General features: G+C 39.8%; 1 protein-coding gene across 3 annotated transcripts in view; it reads right to left on the bottom strand.

Moving 5' to 3' along the window:
• RCBTB1 (RCC1 and BTB domain containing protein 1) overlaps positions 1 to 27,507 on the bottom strand; it is a 2,478,854-nt gene that overhangs the window by 1,915,718 nt on the left and 535,629 nt on the right. For all 3 annotated transcript variants that reach the window (XM_044071068.1, XM_044071070.1, XM_044071069.1), the window contains one exon: positions 10,017 to 10,167. In XM_044071068.1, coding sequence (XP_043927003.1) covers positions 10,017 to 10,167 — 151 coding nt within the window. The remainder of the gene's footprint in view (positions 1 to 10,016; positions 10,168 to 27,507) is intronic.

Below are 27,507 nucleotides of genomic sequence, written 5' to 3'. Positions count from 1 at the left end.
ATGAGGATGGACAGGATTAGGAATAAGTATATTAGAGGGTCAACCCAGGTTGGAAGGTTTGGAGACAAAGCCAGAAAGGTAAGATTATGTTGGTTTGGACATGTACTGAGGAGGGATGCAGAGTATATTGGGGAAAAGATGCTAAGGATGAAGCTGTCAGGTAACAGGAAAAGAGGAAGGCCTAAGATAAAGTTTATGGATGTGGTGAGAGAGGATATGCAGGTGGTTGCTGTGACCGAACAAGATGCAGAGGACAGGAAGAAATGGGAACAGTTGATCTGCTGTGGCGACCCCTAACGAGAGCAGCCGAAAGAAGAAGAAGAAGAAAGAAAATCTCCGAAGGTTGTGTCTGATCTGACTGACTGACTGATAGATCCGGAGCTGGTGAATTTGTTTTAGAGGTCAGAGTATCCGATGGAACAGTTGAATCCAAAACTTTTATCTTTTTCTGATCTGGGGTTGAGACCAGATGCTTAGCAGTCTGTTTCCATGAGGAGTTAGAGAAGGATTTTGATGCGAATGGAGGGCTTTGACTTTGGAGACTGGGATATGGCTTCTCCAAAGAAAGAAGGAAGAAGACCTTTTAATATTAACTGATTTTTACAATCCATTGAGGCTCACAAATTGAATCCGTAACAAACTGAACAATCCTCCTGTAGATGCAATGGACCCAGGCAGTATATGCAAAAAGAGTGTGCGTCTGAGATAGGCAACTTATGTCGACATTTGCAACATTTTTCAAATCAAATTAAAGACATTGTAAAGGTGCAGGAGCCAGGGAACTGCCAACTAAAGTAATCTCAGATGAAACTTTAATTAAACCACAAAAATAATAATAATAAAAACATAAAAAGCTTAATGTTATCACCAAATTTTTCATCCCATTGGGACTTCATCAGATAAAAAGAAGGGGATGGAAATGAGAGTGTTTTTATCTGAAGAAGTCCCAACCATTTCATTAGTGGTTTTATACTTTGGAAAGTTTTTAAAGAAAGTATTTCTGTTATTAGGTGGGATATTCACAGTATAGTTTTTATTAGGTGCCTGAACTCTAGGGAATCTTAGATCTTCCACACAGACAAATTTCCTCATTATTTAATAAAAGCCAAACCCTGACATCTGCAATCTCAAGTCCAATGGTTCAAAGGCCACCAGAGTAATGATCAGCAATAACCATGAACATTTCAGTGTCAAGACCATCACTGAGCCCAAAGACCACTGAAATTCTCAATGCCCACAGCACTTGTGTAAGCTCCACTGACACTGATGGCATTCTTGACATGAAAGGTACTGACCTAAAGTGTTGTGCTTTCCAAACCCAAAAACTAATAGGGGCTGATACATCTGACTCAAAAGGGGTTAGAGTAAGCCTTTACAGGACAAGGTTCAATTTCTAGGGTGGGGTGCAAAACTCCTTTCAGAAACTTCTTCCCTGGTCTGTTTGCCAAGGGCATATTATATGGTAGACAGGCTGAAATGGCCAAAACGTGAACATGAATGTTAATAAATGGATAAGCTAAGCATGAGGCAAACAGCTCAGTGAGATGTTGTACCATCAGAGGTACTATTGCTGCTTTGCCTGACACCAGATGGAAAACTGCATCCACTGGAATGTGTAAGATTTTGTTTCAACTGGTTTCTTAGTATCTTTAAAAATCTTCAACATGCCCTTTAAATAAATAAAAATACTATACTATTAAATTATAAATAAATACTGGTGTTTGACTCACACTAGAATTAAATCAACCAAGCAGTAAGCTGAAATGTTATCAGGCTGGGATGTATCAAGGATATGTCACACCAAGTGAGAATGTCCATCACAGCTGACAACACTTGAAATATCTTTTTGGAAATTTCAATGGTCACAAACAACGAGTTGTGCATTGGCCAAAAGGGTTGTATCAGTATTACCCTGACCCTTTCTCTCCTCATTTTTTGGATCACCTTGGGATGCAAGGAGATCAGAGGTAAAGCATACAGAAACAAGCCTGTCCAGTCTACAGAGAAGACATCCACTGTTGAAGCTTCCTTGCAAGGAGCTCCTGAGCAGAAGTGTTTCAACTGCTTGTTGCGTGGTGTTGCAAACATGGCTATTTTATGTACAACCTACTTATGCACTACTTGTAGGAAGACATCTCTGTGAAATCTCCATTTGTGTGGTTGGGTTTAGATATGCTCAACTGATCTGCCAGAGTACTGTTCTGAAAGGGAATAGACTGCCACTTTGTGCTAGAGAGCTGGATCCTATGCAGCCACAACTAATTTGCAGAGGGTGTAGGGTTTTGCCACTCTCCTTGTTTGTTGACTGTACTGTTGTCTGTCACTGCTTGTAAGGTACCCTATTTACAGACTTTTTTGAAAGCTTCCATGCCTTGAATCAAAGCCAACTTCTCTTTTACATTTATATGCTTTCTCCTTCAGAAGGCAGCCCACACTAACCTGTACTTTCAGAGTCTGAGTGAAAGCCCCCATACCATATCCAAGGGGTCTGTTTTAACAGTCTGATTAGATCTTTCCTAGAATAAAGGGATCCCCAAACTTAAACTGCTCTGTCTGGTCCACCATTCCAATTCTTTGCTTATACGGGGGAAAAATGACATTAGTTTTTCCAATGACTGTGTATGTTGGATACAAACAGACCTCAGATACCACTAAAGCTGTCTGTAAAGTTAGTCTAGCTTGAGGTATCATCATGATAGTGGATGCCATGAAATAAAGTGTCCAGAGGTAACCTGTTATTGTAATTTGTCTCTGCCCTGTAAGGTTGGTGAAATAATCCTGAAGGGTCTGTATTTTGTCTTGGGGCAGAGATGTTCCCTGTATGCTGGTATTTATCAAAGAGCCTAGAGAGGTTACTCCTTCAGAAGGCAGAGTGAAATCCAGTCTGTGGAAAAGTTCCACTAGTCATGTCCAGGGTTGTGCACATCTTCACCTGTGAGTGAGCCTGAATGAAGCAGTCATCCAGGTACAGAAAGATATAGATTCCCTTGGTTATGCAAAAGGCAATCACTGGAGCAATGTATTATGTAAAGACCCTGGATGCAGAGGTTAAACTGAAGGGCAAAAAAGTAAACAGATAGCAGTAGCCTCTACAAACAACCTGAGGTAACAGCTGTGGTCCTAGTGGATGGGACACAGAAGTAGGCATATTTAATGTCTAGGGTGACCATCAGGGTTTTCAGAAACAGGAGAAAAGCATGGGCATAAATTCATGTACCTTCAGGAAGGTGTTGAATTTGGATAGGTCAAGGATAGGCCATCATGTGCTACCTTCTTTGTACTAAAATGAGCCTGAAGTAAAATCTTGAATCGCTTTTCATAAGAAATCCAAAAGGATGGTGAAAATCAGCTGTTTTTTGGACTGTGGCACAAAAGGGTTGTCTGACATCTTTGGTATCCTTTCTCATGGTCAACTGTATCCCTCTTTGACAAAAATGAAATACCTACATGCCATTTTAATGGACTCCCAGACTGGGAAGCACAGAGATATCCTGCCCACTATCTTGAGCTCTGTTTATTGAAGGAATAGCCACTCCTCTGGGGTTCTGTTTACCCAGCAGGTTAAATTACCAATCCTGTGACTCAGAAGCCCCTCTACCTTCCCATTTGAAGAAGTCTTTCATTCCTGTGAGAGTTTCGCAAAAGGAAACCTCCTCAAACGTGGTTCCCTCCATGTCAAGGTTAAAACTAACAAAGAAAGACATCTGAGAAGCATAGTCTAATTCTTTCCCCTCACTTTTCTGGGAAGTCTGCCTAGACAGCAGAGTGATTTCTCTTCCTCTCTGACAGAGCCAGCATCAGCCCAGAGAAAAAGAGCATGAAAGTCCTTCGGTATACTTTATGTGCCTGTCTCATGGCAGGAAGACAGGGAGATGTGTTTAGTTTCATGGGTCTATCAATTAAACATTTGACCTGGAAATGATATCATCAGTGTAGGCAGGACAGATCTCTACCCTAAAGCATTTGACCTCATCTCTAACTAGAATCCTGGAGATCTTGCTATTCCCCTCTGAAACAACAACCCAGGCCTCCTCTGCAGATGACTTGTATGGATCGCCTACAGAGCAACTCTCCTGTGTATCAGTTTGGATGGACATGCTATGTTCCACAGGTATAGCTGTCTTCAAAGGGGTAGTGCGGAATAGTAAATGTTCAGTCTGGGGGCTGCAAAAGTGCCTCACTGGAGTGGAACCCCCCCCCTAGAATAACTAGTGGCACTGGATGCCAAAGTTGCTTCTGTCACAATCATAGCTCAAAGGTGTTCCTCTGGATTCTAAGACACAACAAGTTAAGGTTTTAAGACGCCTTCATTCATGGTAGTCATGCAGGGTATGTAAACTACTCCTAAAATTTTTTAGTGTGAATTCCTCACAAATATCACAGTTCTGAATGTCATGGCTGAAGCAGAAAGCTCAAAGACTGTGGTAATCTTTATGGGGGCTCTATCTATCCACAACTGCATCTATCTCTTTTGGGCAATAAATGATAACAATAAGCCAATTCCTCAGTGGGGGTATTTATCTGTCTTGCAAGCTCTGAAGCCAGCTGCCACACAGTTGTATAGACACATTTCTCAATACAAGTTAAAGCAAGGTGTCTGTAATGAACTTCAGGAAAGATCTGATATAGCTTAGGCAGATGCCCACTTTATACTTCATGTACAGATGTATCAGGGCCTGGATGCATGCCATGTAAAATGGGAAGAAAAGTGATTTCTGGAAGGTAGTCCAGATGTTGGGGACAATCAGTGGTAAAGTTGTAATAGTAAGGACTACTGCAATGCTGGTCTAAATTAAAAACATCTGGGATGCAAAGACAGATAAGAAAGATAGGAAAGAAGCACCCCAGTCAGCCCTAATATATGAAGAGGAAGTGCAAAAAACATTTCTTGGTAAACCTTCAGGAGAGCCCTCATCATCTTCTCATAATCCATGGCAAAAATAACAGAGTTGCTTTTAAGTGACTTGACACACCTGGCAGACAGTGGCTGAGAGTGAAAGATTCTTTTGATCGCTGAGTGTGACACAGAAGACATACTTTCTTGCTTGTACTAACCTAGCAGGACGAGATTAAAAAACAATGACCTGTAATTACCGCAAAAAGGGACTGAACAGCAGAAGAATGTTCTCTCCTTGGATTACTGTGAAATGTAAAAGGAGAAGGCTTCCAGTGATTTCAACCTAAGCCTATTTTTTTGTGTCTTTAGGGGGATTAGAAACCCAGGATTAGGAACAGAGGTGGTTCAACAGCGATTCTGAGATGAACATTTGAGAGGGCGGGGAGGAACAGACATCGACATGAGAGATAATAGAAAATTAGACCACTGTAACTCATGTAAAAAATTATTTTAACATTTACAATTACAGTAATGTTACGGTTACTAGTGCATGGGCTGACTTAAAGGGTATTATGCTGAACCCTCAAGAAAAGCGAGCGTTAATGATGTTTTATTGGACTTAAGATTATTCACTAGAAAACTGAATTTCTGCTTTTATTTTAAAAATGATAATTTGAATGGCTTATCATCTCAACACATATGTAAAATGTCTAGTGTTTTCAACCCACCCACACACTCTGTTGTTTCTATTTTTGAAAAAAATGGTGAACATGACATCAGGAGTACTATTCACAATACCTACAAGTATACCACTAATCTCCACCCTTGACAAGTGGAAATTATTGAGACAGATTGTTAAAAATAGAGAGGTGAGGCTTATGAAACCCAACAAAGGGGGCGGCATGGTCGTAATGAATACCAATGATTATGTAAATAAAATGCTTGCACTATTATATAGCGATACCCATGAGGAGGTGTCCGTGAATCAAATGAATATAGCTTATCAGAAAACTGATATATTACTGGGTAACTCAATGGTCAAAGATTTGTTAACTAAAAGTGACTTTCAATATTTGCAAATTATTCATCCTTGGGCCACTATCATTTTCGGTATTCCCAAGATCCATAAAAGTTTGGTTGATCCCCCACTAAGCCCCATTGCTGACACCAAATCTTCCAATACTTTTAATATTGCAAGGTTTTTAGACCAGCAACTTAATATTATGAGGAATATCCATCATTTATATAAGGATTCCTGGGATATTTTATCTAAAATATCTGCTGAAATGTATTCTGACCATCTAATTTTTGTTACATGCAGGACTTGTTTTCAGTGATTACACACAACATAGGTCTAGACTGGTTTTATGAATATTTATGTTTCAAATCAGATATAGATCATTCTATGATAAAAAAAACACTTAGAGCATTAATGGAACTAGTTTGGAGAACAATTTTATTACCTTTGAAGGCCAGCTATTCTGACAAAATATGAGTGTAGCTATGGGGACAGCATGTGCCGGCACATTTGTTAACTTGGTATTAGCCTGCTGGGAGAATAATTATGCACTGACCTCTGATTACAAGGACTGTTGGTCTCTCTATGTGAGATTCCTGGATGATATCATGATTTTTTGGACAAATACTATTGATACATTAAAATAACTTTTTTTCTTATTTACAAACTACTATGGATTTTTTTGAAGTTTACCAATAATTATTCTAATGAATAAATTAATTATTTAGACATTACTGTTATTTAAAAAAAATGTAGTAAAAAGGTTTCTGAATCTATTATATTCAGGAAACCAACCTATTCCAATTATTTTTTTACATTTCACGAGCTGGCATCCTATATGTTAAAAAAGATCTTTGGTTATGGGCCAATGCTTGAGAAATGGTTTCCAGTGATGAAAGGTTTAATCAGAAAAGTTTGAAAGTTTGGCAGATGTTTGTAGCACAGGGGTATCCTTCCAATTTTCTTTATAATATCTTTTATGAAGTGAAAAAAAAAAAGACAAAAAGACTACTTTTGCCCATTATTAGTTAAAGGAAGCCAGTATCAAATAAATAATATACTAGGTAGTTCTCAGGAGCCACAGGGTGATTACAGCAGGGTGTGTATCCTTTCCTTTGATATGGATTTTTTTTTTTTACATTAAAGTTCCATACTAAGGAGCTGGCACATTTTTTCTATCCATCAAGAACATGTTAAATTGGCTAGTTCCTTGCCAAGAATAGCATATAAGAAAGATATTTGTTTTAAATCTTTAATTGAAAGGACAATCTCTAATGATGGGCATGGTAAGAAGGCCAAATGTGGGCAATGCAGACAACATAAGTACATACTGGATGGATCCACTTTTTTATTCGTGGATTTGGGGGATCAGATTGTGTCAAAAATATTTTCCAAACACAGGCATAGTGTACGTGGTACAGTGTCAATATTGTGATTATTTCTATATTGGTTAAACCATGCAAACTTTTAGGACAAGAATTTATTGCCATTTGTATGATATTAAGAAATAGGATGAACTGTTTAAACACATTAGTGTTTGCAACACCCATAGATTTGGGTTTTATGCCATTGACCACACTGATAGGGAACACAGAAGTGGGCTGATGAATGACTTTTTGAAATTTAAAGAATTGAAATGGCAACTAAAACAAATGCCACTGTTTTCCCAGGTTAGAACAGTATGATTTTTATAAAGAGTATTTTACGTTTAAAGGCAGTTTATTAATTTGTTTAAACATTTGTACATGTTATATGCTCACATAACCTATTACATTTTTATGATTTATTTCTTTTTGTAATTTGTAGGTTTCAAGGATTTATATATCACCCATGGGTATTCGCTAAAATGTTACTATTATTTATGGGTATCTATGGAATGTATACAATGTATTTGGTGCTGATTTGCTTGATAAAGATTGATTTAAAAGGCTTCAAGTGTTTTAAATTAATGTGTTAATTTAAATTTTATGGTTTTGATTTTTAAATTAATTAATTAAGCAATTAGGTCACGTGACATGGAGAGACTATAAACACATTGGTTTTACCAAGTTTTATATTTTGAAGAAGTCCTTGGATAAGACAAAAGTGCTAAAAGTTTTTGAATAAAGTTGAGCACATATTTGCCGCTCCTGGACTTGGTATTTTTGTTCTTAGCTTGCTTTATCGGTTTGGACATTTTTACTGTTTTTTTCTATCTCTGAACTTTTCTGGCTACTGCAGAAGAAGTACTGTCCGACCCTTGGATTCAATGGCTTACAAGGACGTGGAAACATGTGCTAATGCAGCAGTCTGGGGAAATGGATAATGTTAATTAGGGTTGTGGGTTGGCATAATGGTTATGGTATTTACCTCACAGGGAAGAGGTACATGCTTTGATTCTAACTAAGGTCCACAAGTGCAACTAGCCTAATACCTACTTATAAACCTGTGTGTGCTTCCCCGGAAATGTTGGTAACTTCCAATTTGCTTGGCTGAGCAACAGAAAATTGCTCAACTGAAGGAGGAAAAGGTGTAAAATCACAATAGTCACCTATTCAATCCTATGCAAGCAATCGCTTTGCAAAAAGTTCAGAAAAGACGTAAGGGTGGGGTATGTGTTAAAGTTTGTATGTCTGGGGCATGTGTGTGCATGTATGAGGGGCTGAATGAAAATGTGTGTGTGTGTGTGTGTGTGTGTGTGCGCGCGCACACGCACGTGCATGTCTTTGGTCACATTAAGAGGGTTAGGAACTGAGAGTCTACATATATATATATATATATATATATATATATATATATATATATGGATCTACCTGACTTGGTCGACAGTTTATTTGGTCGACAGTTCATTTGATCGACAAGCATTTTAGGTGGGGGGCTTCACCCCACCCCACCCCCAATGTGGGGGGCTGTGCCCCCACCCCCCCTAACTATATATATCAACTCCAGGGTCGCACAACATTGGGGAAGGGGGCAAATCTGCTTGTCGATCAAATGAACTGTCGACCAAATAAACTGTCGATCATTTGAACTGTCGATCAAGTCAGGTAGATCCATATATATATATACATACATACACACATATATATTTATACACACACACACACACACACACATATATATATATATATATATATATATATATATATATAAAATTATGTCTGTGTGTGTGTGTGTGTGTGTGTGTGTGTGTGAGTGTATGGGTATCCTTTTTATCCTTTTGTAAATGAGATGCACGGGCCACTATGTTAAACACTAGCAGGGTCAGGTCTGAGACAGCTAGGGTACAATTCAGAGAAAAGAAAATAAGCAGATGAGCACTTTCTAACTGCTGCCATAACAGTATATGAGTTTTCCTTTCTCTGCATTCCCTCACAACTGCACTTACTGAACAACCTGCATTCAGCAATTAGTGTGAGCAATGAGAAGTTTTATGAATCCTAGGAAAAACATTCTTAAAAGTAAGGTGGTGTTTTATCAGTTCAAGTTTTGGATATTATTTATATAACTAAAATGCACTTTCAATCGTCACTACATTTTTACATATGCAGAATTTGGAACTACAGATTTGTACTTTTTACTAGGCAAGGGTAAAACACAGAAATACGTACATGTGTGCACTGCTTGTTCTGCTCTTTCAATTATATTCCACTTGGTGCTCAATCAAATTAAGACTGACAATTGTATAAATGTAGCAGGTAGGTCTATCACTGGAATTATCATTTCAGCCTACGTATAGGTCAATCATTTTGTCATTCATTCTCTAATTATCAGCTTTATCCACTACATGATTGCTGTGGAGCCACAGGTACTTAACACTCTGTGGGTGCAAGGCATAGAAAGTCATCCTAAACAGCAAATCAATACATCACAGGGTAGCAAATGTTTGACTGAAATGGCAGGGATAATGATGGTGTTAAAAAGTGAAGCTAAGTGCTTCTTTTTAATTGATGGCATATGCTAAAAAAACAATGGATCAACATAGAACTGACATTCACTAATTAAATATCTACACACAAATAAGTCCAGTTTCAAAATGTATTTTATATTCTACATCCGAAATGTCCACCTAAAAGTACATTCTGAGGTAATGGAGATCACATACAGATGTAGAGATTGGTATGCAGACTGGATTTTCATAGCATTTTTATCTCTTAAGGAATAAAACAGAAAATACCCTACCTGCAGTAGCCAGAATGACATGTGGTCCACTTCCATAACTAAGTGAAATGATCTTTTTTCCACACAGAATTTCTATTTTCTTAGGCACTATTGCACTCTGATTGTCTCCAGTTCCCAGGCTATTATTACAGTTAAGACCAAATGCAAAAACCTGCCAAGATAAAAGGGGAGAGAGCAATATTTCAAAATGTACTTTAAAGCAGTTCTCCAATTTTTACTGCTAGTGAACTGCTGAGAATGTGTCACATACACGTGAAGCATTTTGTACTGTTTCTTGTCTATGCAAACATTGTCCCTTCACATCCAAGCCTAGCATGCCCCTAGCTTCACCATTGCTTGCATTACTTTAGTTTGCATCTTTATGTCATATGCTGTGTCTCACTTTTAACTCTTTAATAAATGTCATCCAACCTCGGCTATTTTACCTTGTCATTTGATATCAAATTAATAAACTGATTTGCAGCACAAGTATTTTGTGATGGGGTCACCCCTATATTTACATGCAGATAATATCCTTTGCAATTATATATGAAGTATTTCTGCTCAGAATCTATAGATTTGACATCTGCATTTGTGAATCTTAGGTTCATAGGTAGGTACTAGGCTACCTGCCCGAGGGCATTTATAAGCCTAGCCAGAATGTGTCAGCTTTCGCCACCCCATTGATTAATTAAATGAGCCTCTGTCAAGAAGAGCCAATGAAGTGATCCCAGGGGGTGTATTTTCTGTTACCCATCCACTCGTCAAAGTTTCTCTTGAAGAGTGTTAGTGAGGGGCTCTGCCTAATGTAGTTAGAAATTTTGTTCCAAAGCATAGGGAGTCTCTGTGACAGGAATCTATCCCTCCAGCATGTTCTATTTATTGTTGTGGCAAGGTTTAGCTCACTAGAGCGAGTGGCTCGCAGTGACTCGCAGTGACTTAGACTTCTTTAGGTGGAGCATGTCCATCAATTCTGAGTTGGACATGGCTTTGTAAGTCAGGCAGAGATCACCTCTGAGTAAGCGATATGCCACTGAGTACAGCCGGAGTTTTTCCAGTCAGGTTGCATAGGACATATGTTTGAGGCCAGTAATCCTCTTGGTGAGGTACTTTTATGGTCTTTCCAGCTGTAGGAAGTGTCTTGTGAGGTACATCCCAAATGAGGCATTGTACTCTATGATGGGTCTGATGAGTGACGAGTAGAGGGGCACTATAACCTCTTTATTTCTAGATGCGAACCCTTTAGTAATTAGATGGGCTACATAGAAGGATTTCCTAACTACTTTGGCAATATGATTGTCAAAGGAGAGATTACTATCTACCTGGGTCCTCAGATCTCTTATTACCTCTTCTGTATTAAGGGGGCTGCCATCTATGTGGTAAATTCATGGGTATTTTGTTTTTCCCAAACGGGATGACTATGCATTTTTTGGCAATTAGCTTGAGACCATGACTTTGACACCAGGTGTCCGTCTCAGTAAGGCCCTTTTGGAGAATGTCCATGTCAGCCACAGAGTCAATTATGGCTCCCAGTTTGCAGTCATCGACGAACTTGGTTAGCCATGGTCCTCCTGTGTTTGCCTGTACGTCTGAGAAGTATATGCCAAACAGTAATGCCTTACTCATATTTCAGTAGTTAATATTTTCAATTACTAATGAGAGTATGTTTGTAAGATAATAATAAATTTATAAAGAAAAAAAATTACATATTTCCCAGAAAAAAATTCACTCTCATAAAAATCTAAAAATAAACACTGTTATATTCCTTTTAATAAATAAACATCTTTATTAAATTATCACTTATGATATAAACAATCATACATTTATGTAAATGAAAACAAACATTGACATAATTTTAGTTGCAAACATTATATATCACTTATAATTTACTCAATCACTGCCAGTCAAATATTACATAGCTCATTCAAATCTTGTCTTCTTTTAAACCTCATTCCTGCCCTGTATGTATTGTTCCCAGAGTTCCATTTTTTTCTATATTATTTGCTCCTACCCTTTTCTAAAGAACCCAGTTCGAGTTATTTTACCTCTTACTATATTCACTACTTCTAGTATAGTTGATTTAGTTTGGTTTCCATTTCCTAATAATTGCTTTTTCAGCAGTCACTATAATCAGACTCAGCAAGGTCTTACTATATCTAGGCAATTCCGATTATGTACCACAGCTCAGAAAAAATCATTTCACTAGATATACCAATTTGCTCCCCCAGTATATCTGATAGAGTAGTCAGCAGGGAATCTATAAAGTTTGCCAGGTCATTACACTCCCAGAAAATATGCTCCCAATTACTTCTATCTTCCCCATCACACCTCCAACATTTGCTGTCTACCTAAGGAAAAATTATCTGGAGTCTACTTGAGGTACAAAAACACCTATATAAACATTTCCAAGCTAAAATCTTAAATCTTCTAGATTTTGTTGTACATTTGGGAGACACACATATACCCCCCCCCATTGTTTCTTTGTGAACTGCTTATCCAGTCTCTCTCCATCAATTTCTAACCTCCTCTGATTGATTCTTATAGTTATCATGCATTATTTTATATCCTCTACTAATTATTCCTTTTTAACATCAGCTTCTGTTCTAGATTCTACTAAAAACTCTACCAGTGCGGGTCTTTCATTTAGGGCTCCTTATTTCTTTCCCTTTGCCTATACTCTGATATCAGTCCTTGACAATGAAGGCAATCTCTGGCTTGTAGTCCAAATAAATTCTTGGCATCTTCACATTCTGTTACCTTTCCCCTCTCTAGTTATCTGCTCCCAATACCTTGGTTCCTTGCCATATTTCTCCAATAACTTCCAGTCCCCTCTTGCATACTGGTTTTATCAAGTATAAAATAATATCATCTACAAATAGAGCCAGCTTTTCTTGACTACCACACGAATTATATCTGTGAATTTCTGAGTCACTTATTTTCTTTGCCAATGGCTCTAAATATAATGCAAATAAAGGGGAAAGAGGACACCCCTGCCTGGTTCCTCTACTCAAGCAGAAATTATCACAGAGGAACCCACTAACTTAAATTTTCGTCTCTGATCTCTCAAATATCCTCCTAATCAGCCTTATAATTTTATCACATTGCCCTGATCATAAAGTCCTAGCTTACTCTGTCAATTGCTTTTTCTGCATCAAGACCCACCAAGAACAGTGGTATTTTCTTACAATTTGCTTCTCTCTGGATCATCAATTTTTTTGTTAATGTTGTCAAATGTTTGCCTCTCCTCCACAGAAGCACATTGATCTTTATGTATCAATTCTGGTACCACGTTTGCCATTCTTTTAGCCATTACAGACAAACACTTTATAGTTGTGGTTTAGTATTGAAATGGGCCTGCATGAAGTTGGATATGATTGGTCTTTACCCTCTTTAAGCATTACAGCTATTACTGCTTTCTTCCAGGATGTTGGTACTTCTCCTCCTCTTAAAATACTGTTGAACAACATATCCCAGATCTTTATCAGTTTTTTTCCCTACTAGCTTCCCAACTTCCACAGGAATACCACTTATTCCTGGGGACTTTCCTGTGGATTGTTATACATCACCATTTTTATCTCATTTCTTCCTATCCTAATTATTAGTAATTAAGCCTCATCTACCTCTAACCTTGACATATCTAATTCTTCCATGTCCATTTGTACCTTTTCTTGATTTCCATATTTCTCTCCTTTATATTGACTTTCACAGAATTTCTGAAATATTTCTAATACCTCTACAGGATCTCTTGTTACAGGCTCCCTAAGTTTGGTGACAGCCCTTTCTACTTTCTGTTGCCTGAGTTGTTGTGCTAAAAGTTTTTTGTGCTCTAGAGTTATTATCAAAAACAGTTGCTTAAGCAATCTTTCTAAACTCATGCATATTATTGAGGTAATCCCTTATTTTCTGTTTTGCATTCTGCAGTTGCTCCTCCTCTTGTTCTGTAAGACTCTCCTACTCTGCAATACTTTAACATTTGTCAGTCCCTCTACATAATTCTTGTTACTTCTTAACTATATCTCCCTTTCTTTTATTTCCACCCTATTTTTAAACTCCACTTTAACTTTATCCCACTCCTTAGCTATATTTTCAGAAGAAATTTCTGTCTTCTCTAATAGCTCCTGAACAATTTCCACTACCCATTCCTTAAATTCTTCTTTTTTCAACAGATATCTGAGAAAGCGCCAGTGACTCATTTTTATGTCATTACCCTATGTTTTTATTTTAGGTATTATTAGCAAATAATCTGAAATAGTTACTGGGTGCATTTCAAGACTTTAATTAAATGCACATGCCCTGTGAAATGCAAATTCTGTCTAGCCTAGTCCAGTTTTTATGTCTTGGGGAATAATATGTAAATTCACTCTGAACTTCTAGTATTGAATTCACATCTTCCATGCCAAATATTTTCATACATTTCTTCAAAAATGTACCCTCCTTTGTTATGTTTTCCCTTCTGGGACCCCCTAAACACATCTCCACTGTTACAAAATTCCAGTCCCCACTCTTACACTACCTTATTCAACATAATCTTCTGGCCAACTCCCAGCATGGATTTAGACCACAGCACAGTACCACCACAGCCCTACTCTCCTTTTCTAATGTCATAAATTCCAACCGTAACAACAACAAACTATCTTCTGCCCTGTTTCTCGATCGTTCAAGGTCTTCGACATGGTTAACCCACCAGCTACTCTTACTTACCCTAAAGAAAATATCCCTAAATAACCATGCCATACAATGGTTTCAATCTTACCTTAGTGGAAGACAGCAGACTGCCCTTTGGCAGTACAAACTCTCCACCCTTCTTCCCGTTATCACTGGTGTCCCTCAAGGCTCCATTTTTAGGTTCCCTTCTTTTCTTCCTCTTTATCAATGACCTCCACACTGCAATCCCAGATGCAACCTGTATACAATATGCCGATGACTCCACCCTGATTTGCTCAGCCTCTACCCCTACAGATCTCCTTAGTTTAACCCAGAAAACCTTTAATACAGTGGAAAACTGGATCTCTAATCAACAGCTGATATTAAACCCTAATAAAACAAAGATATTGCTCTTCTCCCCAACCTGCAAATCCTCTCAACCTTCTTTTACTATAACATCTAACAATGGGGCCATAATCTCACCAGATATGTATACCAAACTCCTGAGTGTTATAATAGACAACAACCTCAAATATGATATGCACGTAAACCAAACTATTAAAACCGTTAATAAAAAACTTGGCTCCCTATACAAAAAACGAAGTTATGTACCTACCATAACGTTCCATGTTAGTTGTCTTCTTCTCGCCTTCTTTCTTGCTGGTCGGGTTGGGTTCGGAGCCGATCCTCGGCTCCGACTCGGCCATCTTCAAAAGCTCGAGAGCTGCTTACTGGCTCGAGGTCCCCCTATATCCCTTGATGCCTGGCGCTAGATACCCAGATCTCGTTTGGTAAGTCTAACTGCAGACATAATAATAAAGGAATACTATCCTAGAATGCATAAATCCTACTGGAGAGACTACTAGTCAGAAAGGAATAGCCAAAGAAGACTCAGCCAGTAAAAAATCAAGAAGAACTCTTCTCGGTCCACTAGGCTAGGGGGATGGAGGGCGGGCACGCAAGAAAGAAGGTAAGAAGAAGACAACTAACATGGAACGTTGTGATAGGTACATAACTTCTTTATGTTAAGTTGTCTATCTCACCTTCTATTCTTGCTGGTTGGGACAGCGTCCCTAGCACCTAAAAACCTGGGTGGCTCATTGGAAAAGACTCTTCAGAACAGTGGAATCAAAGTCAGCTCTGCTCCTGGAAACCAAATCCAACTTGTAATGCAAAATGAAAGTATGTGGGTTGGCCCATGTAGCCGCAGCACAAATAGATTCCATGGGCAACCTAGCCTGAAAGGCCACCGAAGTAGCTAAAGCTCTGGTGGAGTGACCTTTTGGTTTAACTGGCAATTCTTTATTCCTCAGTTGATATATGAATGTGATGATAGAAGTCAAGCACCTGGATAAGGTTACTTTGGAGACCGGAAGACCTTGTTTACCTACTGCATAAGACAGGAAAAGTTGATCCGATTTTCTAATGTCCTTGGTTCTGTGCAAATAAAAGCGAAGCTGCCTGTGAACATCTAACTGATGCAACTTATATTCCGCCCTGTTGGAGTGGTTAGGGAAAAATACAGGAAGGTCTATGGACTGATTCAAGTTACTCCCTGAAGAGACCTTAGGAAGGAAGGACGGATTAGTCCTAAGAGCAACCCTGTCATTGTGGAACACGAGGTATGGGAGATGGACAGAAAGAGCCTGTAGTTCCAAAACTCTTCTGGCTGAAGTAACAGCTACCAGGAAGAGGGTTTTCCAAGATAAGAACTTCAGCAAACAAGAAGCTGCAGGTTTGAAAGGGGGCAAAATTAGCGAAGTTAAAATCAAATTTAAATCCCACGGTGGTGGAGGTTCTCTCACTGGGGGCCTGAGCAGAGTGGTTCCTTTGAGAAAGGCTTTACACAGCTTATGGGACATGATATTGTTATCCGACAGGCCAATGTGAAAATTTGAAATTGCTGCTAACTGGACTCTAATTGTAGCTGAAGCAGAACCAGCATGGAAGAGTTCTGCTAGAAATTCCAAAATGGAGTGCACTGGGGCTGAAAAGGGGTCTATGCTTTTTGCCTCCGCCCAGGAAGAAAAACGTTTCCACTTACTAGCATAAGTTTTTCTGGTCGTAGACTTGTGTGATGACAAAAGGATTTCTTTCACAGATGGGGAAATATCTGGGAGCCTGGCTAGGGTTGAAAGTGGAGCAACCACGCTGCGAGCTGGAGAGTGTGCAGGGATTGGTGCAGCCCACCCGATTGATGAATCAGGAGGTCTGGAACTAGGTCCAGAGTCGAACGCTGTTCGAGAAGATAGGAGTGCAGGAACGGATACCAAATTTGTCGAGGCCAGTAAGGAGTAATGAGGATCATTTTGCAACCCGAAATGGCAGCCTTCTGAATCAACTTCGGTATGAGGGGGAAAGGAGGAAAAGCATAAAGAAGTCCCTGGGGCCAATCGTGGACTACAGCGTCTCTGGGGAGATGCCCGGGGAGTGGAAGGAGGGAGAAGAAATTGCTGCACTTATTGTTGAGGGGAGTTGGAAAAAGGTCGCAGCAAGGTTGGCCCCATCTGTGGAAGATTTGGTCCGCAACCACCTGGTTCAGAGACCACTCGTGAGGCATGAGAATTGCTCTGCTCAGTCTGTCTGCTATAACGTTGGACTTCCCAGGGATGTGCGTTGCAATCAGAAACCGTTGGGAAGAGATCGCCCACTGCCAGAGTCTGAGTGCTTCTCGACATAGGGGGTAGGACCTGGTTCCGCCCTGCTTGTTGATGTACCACACTACGGACATATTGTCGGTTTGAACTGCAATGGTCCCGGTAGGAAGAGAGTCCTGAAGAGCCTGCAACGCTAAGAGCACGGCCCTCATCTCCAAGACATTTATGTGCAGATGATATTCGTGAGGTTGCCAGGTGCCTTGGACTGTTCTGCCTGATAACGCCTCCCTCCCACCCGATCAGGGAGGCATCCGTGGTCACTGTAGCCACTGGAGGGGGAAGAACAAATGGTCTGCCGTGGAGCACTGATGTGGAGACCATCCATCACACAAGGTGTTTCTTGCATGCCTGAGTGATCATAATCAAGTAAGACATGGGAAGTTGCTGGAAGGACCACTGGGTGAAAAGAAGCCACTGGAGAATCCTCATGTGAAAACGAGCTAGGGGAACAAGTACGATAGCTGCTGCCATGAGACCTAGCGTTTGAAGGACAAACCTGGCTTGAATCCTTTTGCATTCTAATAAAACCTTGACATGCTGACGGATCACTGAAACCCTGTCTGGTGGGAGGCCTGCTAACATGTCTTTAATATTTAAATTTGCGCCTATAAAGGTGATAGATTGACACAATGCAGACTTTTCGAAATTTATTGTGATACCTAGCCTGGAGTAAGTGTCGATGGTACAGTCTCTGGTTCGCAGAAGGTGATGTCTGGTGGTAGCAGTGAGGAGCCAGTCGTCGAGATATGGAAACACCTGGAATCCTTGCCATCTCAGATGAGCGGTAACTACTACCATACATTTGGTAAACACCCTGGGGGCTGTGGTGAGACCAAAGGGCAGAGCTCTGAACTGATAATGGCTGGCTCCCAGCTGGAAGCGGAGGAATCTTCGGAAGCATCTGTGCATTTTTATGTGGTAGTACGCATCCTGAAGATCTATGGAGCACATCCAATTGTCCTGACCCAAAAAGGGTAAAATGGACTGAAGCGTGACCATCCGGAATTTTGTTCTTTGTACAGACTTGTTTAGTCTGCTGAGATCCAAAATGGGTCTCCAGTCCCCTGTCATTTTTGGTACCAAAAAGAACCTTGAGTAAATTCCGGATCCTTGTTGGTCTGCTGGGACTTGCTGGATGGCCCTTTTTCTTAGCAGTTTTGAGACTTCTTGCACTGCTTGGTCCCTTAGATTGGGTGGAACATCTAGAAGGGACTTGTATGACTTTAAGGGGGTGCGAATGAAGGGGATTCTGTAGCCTCCGGATATGACGGACTGTGCCCATTTGTCTTGTGTTATGGCTCGCCAGGCTCCTGGGTACAGTGATTGTCTTCCCCCAACTGCCTCCAGAGGTGAGCAGCCGGGCAACCCTTCAGGGATGCTGGAAGAGCTTGTCAGAGAAGGATTCTCTGCTGCCCTGGTTCTGCGGACCTCCTCTGCCACGAGGGCGGCATCTGTTATTGTTCCCTCCTCTGACCCTGGAGGGAAACTCACCATGTGTGTCCGGCAAGGCTCCTTGGGATTTCTGGAACCACATCTTCCCACTCTTCTGACCCTTAGGATATGGTCTGAAGGGAGTGGAAAAACGGACTCCTACAGCAGAGAGAGTCTTGCCTTCCTGCTCACACCTGGTAAGGGTATCTTTCACCTGTGATCCAAAGAGAGAGGAACCATCAAAGGGGGTGTTGGTGAAAGTTGCTCTGAAAGGTTCTGCAAAGTTACATAGCCACATCCAAGCGTGCCTCCTTAGGGTCACGCCTGTGCCTGCGGCTCTGCTCGCACCATCGGCTGCATATGAAATGAGCCGCATGGAGGAGTTTACCACCAAATTAAGAGTTGCCAGCTGGGAGGCTGCCTTAGCCTGGGCCCCCTCAGCTGATGGATCTTGGAGGGTATCTCCAAGCTCTTTCAGGAGATCCCTCTGAAGACCTGTAAAGTGGCACAGGTAATTCAGGGACCGCATGGAAAAGGTCGCTGAAGAGAACATCCGCTTCCCATATCTGTCCATCGTCCTGAACTCCTTATTAGGGGGATGGACAGATGAAGAAGTTTCAGCCAACTCCTTCTTTGTGGCTGCTGCTACCATCATGGCATCAACGGGGACACCCTTGGTCAAGAACTGTTTGAACTCTGGGGCAGTAATGAATTTTGCAGGTCTCCTAGGGGTCGGTTCTACTGTGTCTGGAGCCGTCCATGCCTTTCGAGCCACCACAGACATCAGTGGGTCGAAAGGCGGAGACACCCACGAGGTGGATGGTCGGGATCCAAACGCATCCAGGAATACCGACTCATCCTCGGAAGGGCTTAGGGTAGTCCAGTTTCCCCTCTGCCTAAGCATCTCAAGGATGTCTGAGAAGGAGACATCTTCAGAGGGGGATCTTGGGGACCCTTCCGACTCCTCTAAGCTGGTATCTGATGTAACAGACTTGGGGAAGTCAACATGCTTCCTCTTGCATTTTCTCTTGCAAGGTGGCTCCTCTGAAAGATCAGGGGTGGCCTCGGAAGAGGAGGATACACCCAAGGGGGTGTCCTGGAGTGCTGGATCCCCACGCTTAGGGTCTGGAAGAGGGGCAGAGGCTGACGCAGGCAACCTAGGGGGAGGAGCCAATGGGGTCGATCGTGGGACTGACTCAGGGGCCAGCACACTCCTCATCACCTTGAAGGTGTCCCTGCCTGGATGCAGAGAAGGCTCAGGCTCCGACGAAACCAAAAGCCCTCCCCACACCGAGGCAGATGTGGGAGCCGAGCTCACCTGTGCCGAAGCACTGAGAGGGAGAGTGGGGTCGGACAAGGGTCCGATGCCACTTGCCCCCTCGGAGCTGATGAGGGAGTCTCAGCGCCCAGATCCCTCCAGGGAAGGTACCACGGAAGGGATCGAAGCCAACGAAGGAACCGAAAGGGAGGGTATCGGCGCCGACGGTTCCACGACTCCAACCCCAATGGACTCCGGCTCCGAGCTCAAAGGAAGAGTTGGAGGAGGAATATCAATAGCTGTGGACGGAGCCGACTCCTGATGAGGAGGGGCTGGACAACATTTTGGCAAGGGCCTGCGACTTCAAGAGCCTACTGACCACTCTTTCCAAATCATGGTCCAAAAGTCTAGAGGACCGAGAAGAGTGGGATGATCGGTGACTATGCTCCGATTGGAGCAGGGGCGACTTTGGAGCCGAACGTATCGACTCCAAAGAAGGAGACTTGGATCTCTTTCGACTCTCAGCCGGCTCCAAAGACCGTGTCAGAGCTGAATGGGAGGGAGAGACATCAGTTCCAGCCAGAGCCGAAATGGATTGTGTGGCTTCACCCAACAATGGCTTTGAACTGGGAGCCGATGGTTTAGGTGGCCTGGAAGATTTCACTGGCTGAGACTTCAACGGTGAATCTTGGGGTTTAAGCAGACCCCTAAGAATCAATTTATTTTTGCTCTCCTGCAGGACTCTTGGACTGAAGGCATGACAGACGGAGCAAGAGTCCTGCAGGTGCACAGCGCCCAGACAATAAACACAAGAAGTGTGACCATCTGTCAGAGATATCTTCTGACAGCATGAGTCACACTTCTTGAATCCAGATGGTTTTGGATCCTTGGACATTCTTGGAAGAAAACCAAGGACAAGTTTTCACACAAAAAGTTAAGGTAACCGATAAAAAATATTAACACCCTACAGTTACCACAACCCACTACAAATACTACTACCACAAAGAAAAACAAACTTATCACTAACACTACAGGTTATAGAGAAAAAGTGTTTTTTTTTTTTTTTTTAAAAAAGATAGAAAAGAAAGGTTAACCTCTAACTCAAACGGAAAGAACCTTTCTGTGGAAAAGGGAGAGAAGGGGGGAGGGGAAACTCTCTAATTTAAATGAGTTTCTTAGGAAGGGAAAGCTATTTAGAGGAAAAAAAATACAATGAATAAAGTCTAACTAATGACTAATTCTACACTAAATACAGTAATTTTTACAGGAAAATAACAGTAAATAACAATAATAATAAAGAAGCTTATACGACCTGAGCCAGTAGAACAACCTCGCAGCAGAAGTGGCAAATGAGATCTGGGTATCTAGTGCCAGACATCATGGGATATAGGGGGGTCTCGAGCCAGTAAGCAGCTCTCGAGCTTTTGAATATGGCCGAGTCGGAGCCGAACCCAACCCGACCAGCAAAAATAGAAGGCGAGATAAGACAATTTAACATCAAACCTTTTCTTACCCCTCTAGCTAGGACTGCCATTGCCTGTACCCATCTGCTTTCATCTCTACTCTATGCCTCACCAATACTAACTTGAACAAAACTGAGCTCAGCAAACTCTCTAGCTGCTACAATCAAATTGCACAGGAACTCCCTACAGGACCCACCATTGTCAAAACCTAAGCCTCTTAGGATGGCTAGAACTCCCCAGGCTAATTCAATATAATCAACTTACTGTAGCATTCAAGGTTATTAACCATCCAGAAAAAACTACCTCCCTTAAAAACATTATCCATCCCTACAAAAACACTAGGCCACTTTGTTCCAATACAAAACTTTTGGTTCAATCTGTTAAAACTAACAACCTATCTGGAGAATCATTGTTTGCAAATTCTCTAGACAAAACCTGGAATTTGCTCCCATCTGACCTTATTCTGAACCCCTCTCTTAATCAGTTCAAAAAAATCTAACCCAGTATTTTAAAACTCACTGGTTATGCCCTTGGTCTAACCATGACTAAAGCCTAATCTACTTCCATATCCCTGCAATTTTTTATTCACAGTGACTTACCTCTTGCACTAAAAGATTTGAAAAGAGAAACTGTAACATCTCTGCAGATACACTGTATATAGCTGCACCTATAGGTTTGATAAGAGAAACTGTAACATATTTGTATATATTTCTGAGTATAAACTGTATTTTTCATAGGCTTGAAATGTGAGACTGTAACTTGTATGTTAATGCAATGTTTGTGCATATACTGTAACTTGCTTGTCTTTATCTGTTCGTAAGTTTAAAGATTTTCTCCCCAGGCCTCTGCAAAAAATGGACATGTATCCAGTCAGACTATCCCGGTCAACAAATGTAAAATAAAAATAATAAATAAATAATATTCCTTGCTAAAAGCTGATTATTTATCCCAGAATTTTCTTAAGTTCCATTATCGCAGTTTTAGGTGGAATATAAATACATGCCTTTATTTATATTATTTATTTATATTAGCTTTATTTAAGCTTTATAATACTGAATGTTCTTCATTTACTTGCTGTCTCTTAAAAATTGTTACTAGGTCAAGCTAAGGGCCGTAATCTAGTCATTCTCCTGTGTAAGAATGAGAAAAAGTAAATTGATTTTTTTGTCATGCTCTTTTGACCAGACTTTCCTTTTTTTTTTTTTTTTACACTGCAGTGCCTACATTTCTTAAAACTGAGCAAGGAGAAAGAGAAGGAAGAAAGGAAAAGAAAAAAAAACCAGGAGCACCTGATTACATTAGTATCTCTATTACCCTAAACATAACTAAGACAACTTTATTTTATAGCATGCAAAGAAAATCATGCACTATACAAATATTACTAAGACAAAAAATGTTTTACTTACAAGTCAACTTTTTCCCTCCTCTTCCTCTCTCCTAAGTATTTTTTCTGAACATTAATGACATGAAGTAGGGCATATGCTTTAGAGTCCACTACAAGTTTAAGAAAGTAAAAAAAAGCCCAATACATCTGGATTTTCTTGTTCTATCATATTTCATAAATGTAATTGTTGCTTTGTAATCCCACATTTGTCAGTTTCCAATTTCATGGTTTTACTCCTGTTCATCTCAATCTCCCAACTCCTCTTTTCATTTTCAACGAACTCTCAGTTCTTCTAGTCAACTCTTGTGCTTTTTTCCTCCTCTCAAGCATTTTTCATGGAAATACTGTGAAAGGTTTCAATGGCACCATCTATCTGTGGTCTTTATTACCAGAAGAACATGAAGAATCTCCTTGTGTTTCACAGCTCACTTTTTGTTAGACAAACTTTTGTATTTCCTCCTTAGAATATACTGCATCAAAAATGATTTTGCCCCTCCAGGAAAGAATATTTCAAAGACAGCTGGGTACAGCAGTTTGAATCTCATGCCTACTTCTTAACATTCCCTAAACAGTGGAATAAATGTACTACACTTCTGCCTGGTGTACAATGAGTAATCATTCTCCACAAACAATCTGCTGTCTCCCACTATTAGATATTTGCCCCTCTGCCAGTTTTATAAGAATCAACTCCTTCTGCTGGTAGGATTGCATTTTTACTATCAAAGGTCAAGACTGCTTTCTCATAGCCAGGTTTGGAGCATGCACACAATGTGCCCTTTCAATTAACAACTCCTGCTGTGGAATACCAGTCCAGTTACTTATTTGTGCTTTCATAGAATTAATAAAGTCTATTCCTTCCAGCTTCTCTGGTTCAGCACAAAATTTTGGGTTTTCCCTAAGTGCTCTGTCCTCTAATTCTATTATTTTTAAACATATCTTTATTCACTAGCTTTTTCTTCATTTCAACCTCTGATTTTTGCATTTTAGCACAGAATATGTGTTTAAAGCTTCTTTCATTTTTCCAGCCTTTTGTTATTTGAACTGATATACTCCATCAGTGTTTCGTTTATTTTAATCACATCTGTGTGCAGTTGTCTTATACTTTCCTCTAGTCATGTCTGGAGCTTGCACTTTTTGCTGAACAGCTGCAGTACTCTTTCCAGTTAGTGTTTTTTCTTCACATTTTGTAGTTGATTTTCTTTCAGGTTTTCTGTATTTCCTTTTTCCAGGCATCCAGACAGGGCACTTACTAGCCAGTTACTGAAATTTTCCAAGAAATACAAGTCCACTGGCTTTCTCTGCTGAGTTACTATTTTCACACTGGGAGACCTAGAATTAAGCTGCTAACTCAATTTGCAGCCATCTTGGAATTGAGACAAACTGCTTATTCTTGGCAAAAAAATGCAATTTATTAAAAATAAATCAAGCGTTTTCACTCTAAACTCATAATGTACTTCTTCAGACTGATTCAAGTCTATGATAGCTCACAAAATGTAAAATGACTAAACACTATAAGAAACAATTGTTGCTAAAAATTTCATTCAGCCACGCAAAACAAGTACAAAAAAATGAAAACAAAAAAAATAAATTTCATAAAATAAAACACAGACCTAAAAACTACCATCAATAGGTAAAATCCATCATGTCTCATTAATAAAAACATCAATATGCATTACCTGCAACTGATACAGCAGTGCATAATTAGATTATATCAGCATTACATTTTACAAACTAAAACACCGGAGAAGCAGACAAAAATATTATTGCAGTATTCTACAGGGTAAAATCCCACATATAACGCTTTAAAGGTTTGTACCTAAGAACAATTTTAAAATGTAAGGCCTTGCTTAAGCCTGAAAGGCTGCAGGTATTGAAAAGCACCAGTCAGTAATGATATTACTGTCACCACTTGTATTATCCACCAATAAATTATCCACTACATGAAAAATACACTTCTTAACTTTGTGCAGGAAACAGAGTGCATACACACTGCATTTGATTTATTTCTATATCTGATAGCAAATTTCTGGTCATGAACTCTGTAGAAGGCAACAACTCATTTTATACATTATCTGTACAAAAGTAATCTGTTAATCTTATTTAACAGTTACTTAAATTTATTTATTCTTTGCTAGTGTTCAAAAGCAGGAAATAGATTTATGAACATTCTGTCAACACCTTTATGCTAACTAAATAACCAATACTAACAGAAACAAGTCCATTTTTTAACCATCTTTGTGTGCTTATGTAAAATAAAACTAGTGTCAGTGGCTCAGCAAGCAACACATCCTGATGTTGGGAATACAAAGAAGGTTGGAGATTCCATCCACACACAGGTACTTGCATTAACTGTTGCAATGCTGACACTGGAGAGTATTGCAGGAAGGTTGTTGCACTTTGAATAAGACATTAAAACAAATCTACCTGAATAAATGGTAGTGCAGCTGGATATGAAAGAATCCATGGCACTTACCAAAAATGTTCGGGGAACTATATTAAAACTGTCAAAACAGATACATCAGTTTATACTCATGTAATGGTTACACTGCATCAGATACATTTCTTTATATTTTCTCTATAATTAATTATATATATATATATATATATATATATATATATGTGTGTGTGTGTGTGTGTATAAATTTATATATGTATAGTTACATAAAAATGAAAATGAATCAATTTCTGTACTTAATTTATTTACTTTCTTTACCATATAACAATCAATGTTTTATGTAATGTTTTCTTCTCATCCCTTATTATACAGTACATGCCCAGATCAAACCTTCCAAAAATTACCCATGCAATTACCAACTGTTTTATCAGTCTCTCCACTTTTCTCCTTTGACGTGAGCAGATAAAACCCAGACGCAATATCATCCATCTTTTAGAACTGCAAATATTCACTTATTGAAATCCCTGCCAGCCATATCCTAAAATCCTCCCTGTACTAAAAGTAATGAAAACAAACTCAGTTGCTTCTTCTTCAATACTTTGTTTTATCAAATATTTCCTTTTCTCTTTAGCTTTATACTTCATATTTACCTTAACAACAGTTTATTTATAACACAAGGAAAATACACCACCGTTGAATCTGGTAAACGCAACTGTCCCAATAAGTAATAAATAAAGCACTCAGAAATATGAGGGATGTTGCGAAGCGAGCTTAAACAGTCTCAGAAATGAACCTGTCACAAAATGCAAGCGATCCACAAATGTTAAGACTCCACAGATTTATTGTTCCAGAAACAAACTTTGGATAAGCGCTTTCACTACAAATAGCTTCATCAGATCCTTTTCATAGTAACTAAAGCAGGACCTTACACATATATAGCAAATAAACCAATTAAAGCAATTAAACAATTAACATCATTATAATTAAAGAAAAGTATTGTATTTAAAGTGATATGTTTAAAAAAGCGCATAAATTTATCATAGGCACTTTTAAAAATATTACATAGAATAATTTAACAAACTTGATAAAAACTATACTTATAAAATATGTGTATAGTAACTATACAAAAATATATACGCTAAAACAATTGCACTCAGTAGGTACAATGTATAGATATGCATGTCTAAGTATTACATATATGCATATAGTCTTATATGTATTATGCATGCAAACTTAGATATTACTATATTATGTATAAGGCATGAAAGTCATTTCACATTCCTCTGCTGTCTTAATTTGGGTTTTATGGAGGCTATTTCATTGAGCCCAGACCCTTTATCAGCTCTTAACATAACTATCCATTCTCTTTCCTTACTTTCTGTGAGGTTCCTGATATCTCCACCCCTATTACTGGGAGTCACAACCTCAAGAATTCTAAACAAAAAACTGTGTGATTCCCCAAATAATGTTATGTGCTTGGCCAATGCATTGTGGCTCGATCTTTTCCTGATGTGATATAAATGCTCACGTATCCTGTCTCTTAAGGTACGATTCGTCTTACCCACATAAAAAGACAGGCATACCTGGCATACTGCTAAATTCACCACATTGATGCTCATACAATCAGCATAGTACAGTTTTGTACCTACCATAAATGTAGATGTCCGATAGATATGCAACTGCAGTCCTTACATATGGGTTGTCCTGCCTCAGGCAGCCCTCGGTCGGCCAGATTCCAAAGTCTGGGTCCAGCGTCAGCTGATGTCACCTCCTCCCTGACGTCAGAGTGGCTGGGGTATAAAAGCATCAGCCGACGCCATCTTCCTCAGTGTTTCTTGCCCCAGATGCCAGGTGCCCTCCAAGGAAGGCTAAATTTAGAACTGGATAAAATTTCCAGACACACACAATAGCAATAAACAGATACACCATAACAGATATCCCCAGCTAAGAATAAAAGGAGGGAAGTGGACCCAATCACAGAGGGGTAGGAGGGAGGGAAAACCTGACTGCAGTTGCATATCTATCGGACATCTACATTTATGGTAGGTACAAAACTGTATTATGTCCTTCAAGAATGCAACTGCAGTCCTGACATATGGGTTGAATACCATAGCCAACCTGGGGGTGGTAGGCTCTAAGATAGGGATGGTGTAGCTAAAATGCCCTGCAGGACTGCCGAAGCAAAGCCTGCTCGGGATCTGGAATATAAAGGCAGGTTGTAGTGCTTGGAAAATGTATGCACGGAGCTCCATGAAGCAGCTTCTAGAATGTCCTTTGTAG

Source organism: Protopterus annectens, chromosome 5.part0 (genome assembly GCF_019279795.1).
Source record: "Protopterus annectens isolate FY-2018-M chromosome 5.part0, PAN1.0, whole genome shotgun sequence".
Classification (NCBI taxonomy): Eukaryota; Metazoa; Chordata; order Ceratodontiformes; family Protopteridae; genus Protopterus; species Protopterus annectens.
Note: the sequence above shows the minus strand (reverse complement) of the source record. Positions and strands in the feature narration are given on the sequence as shown.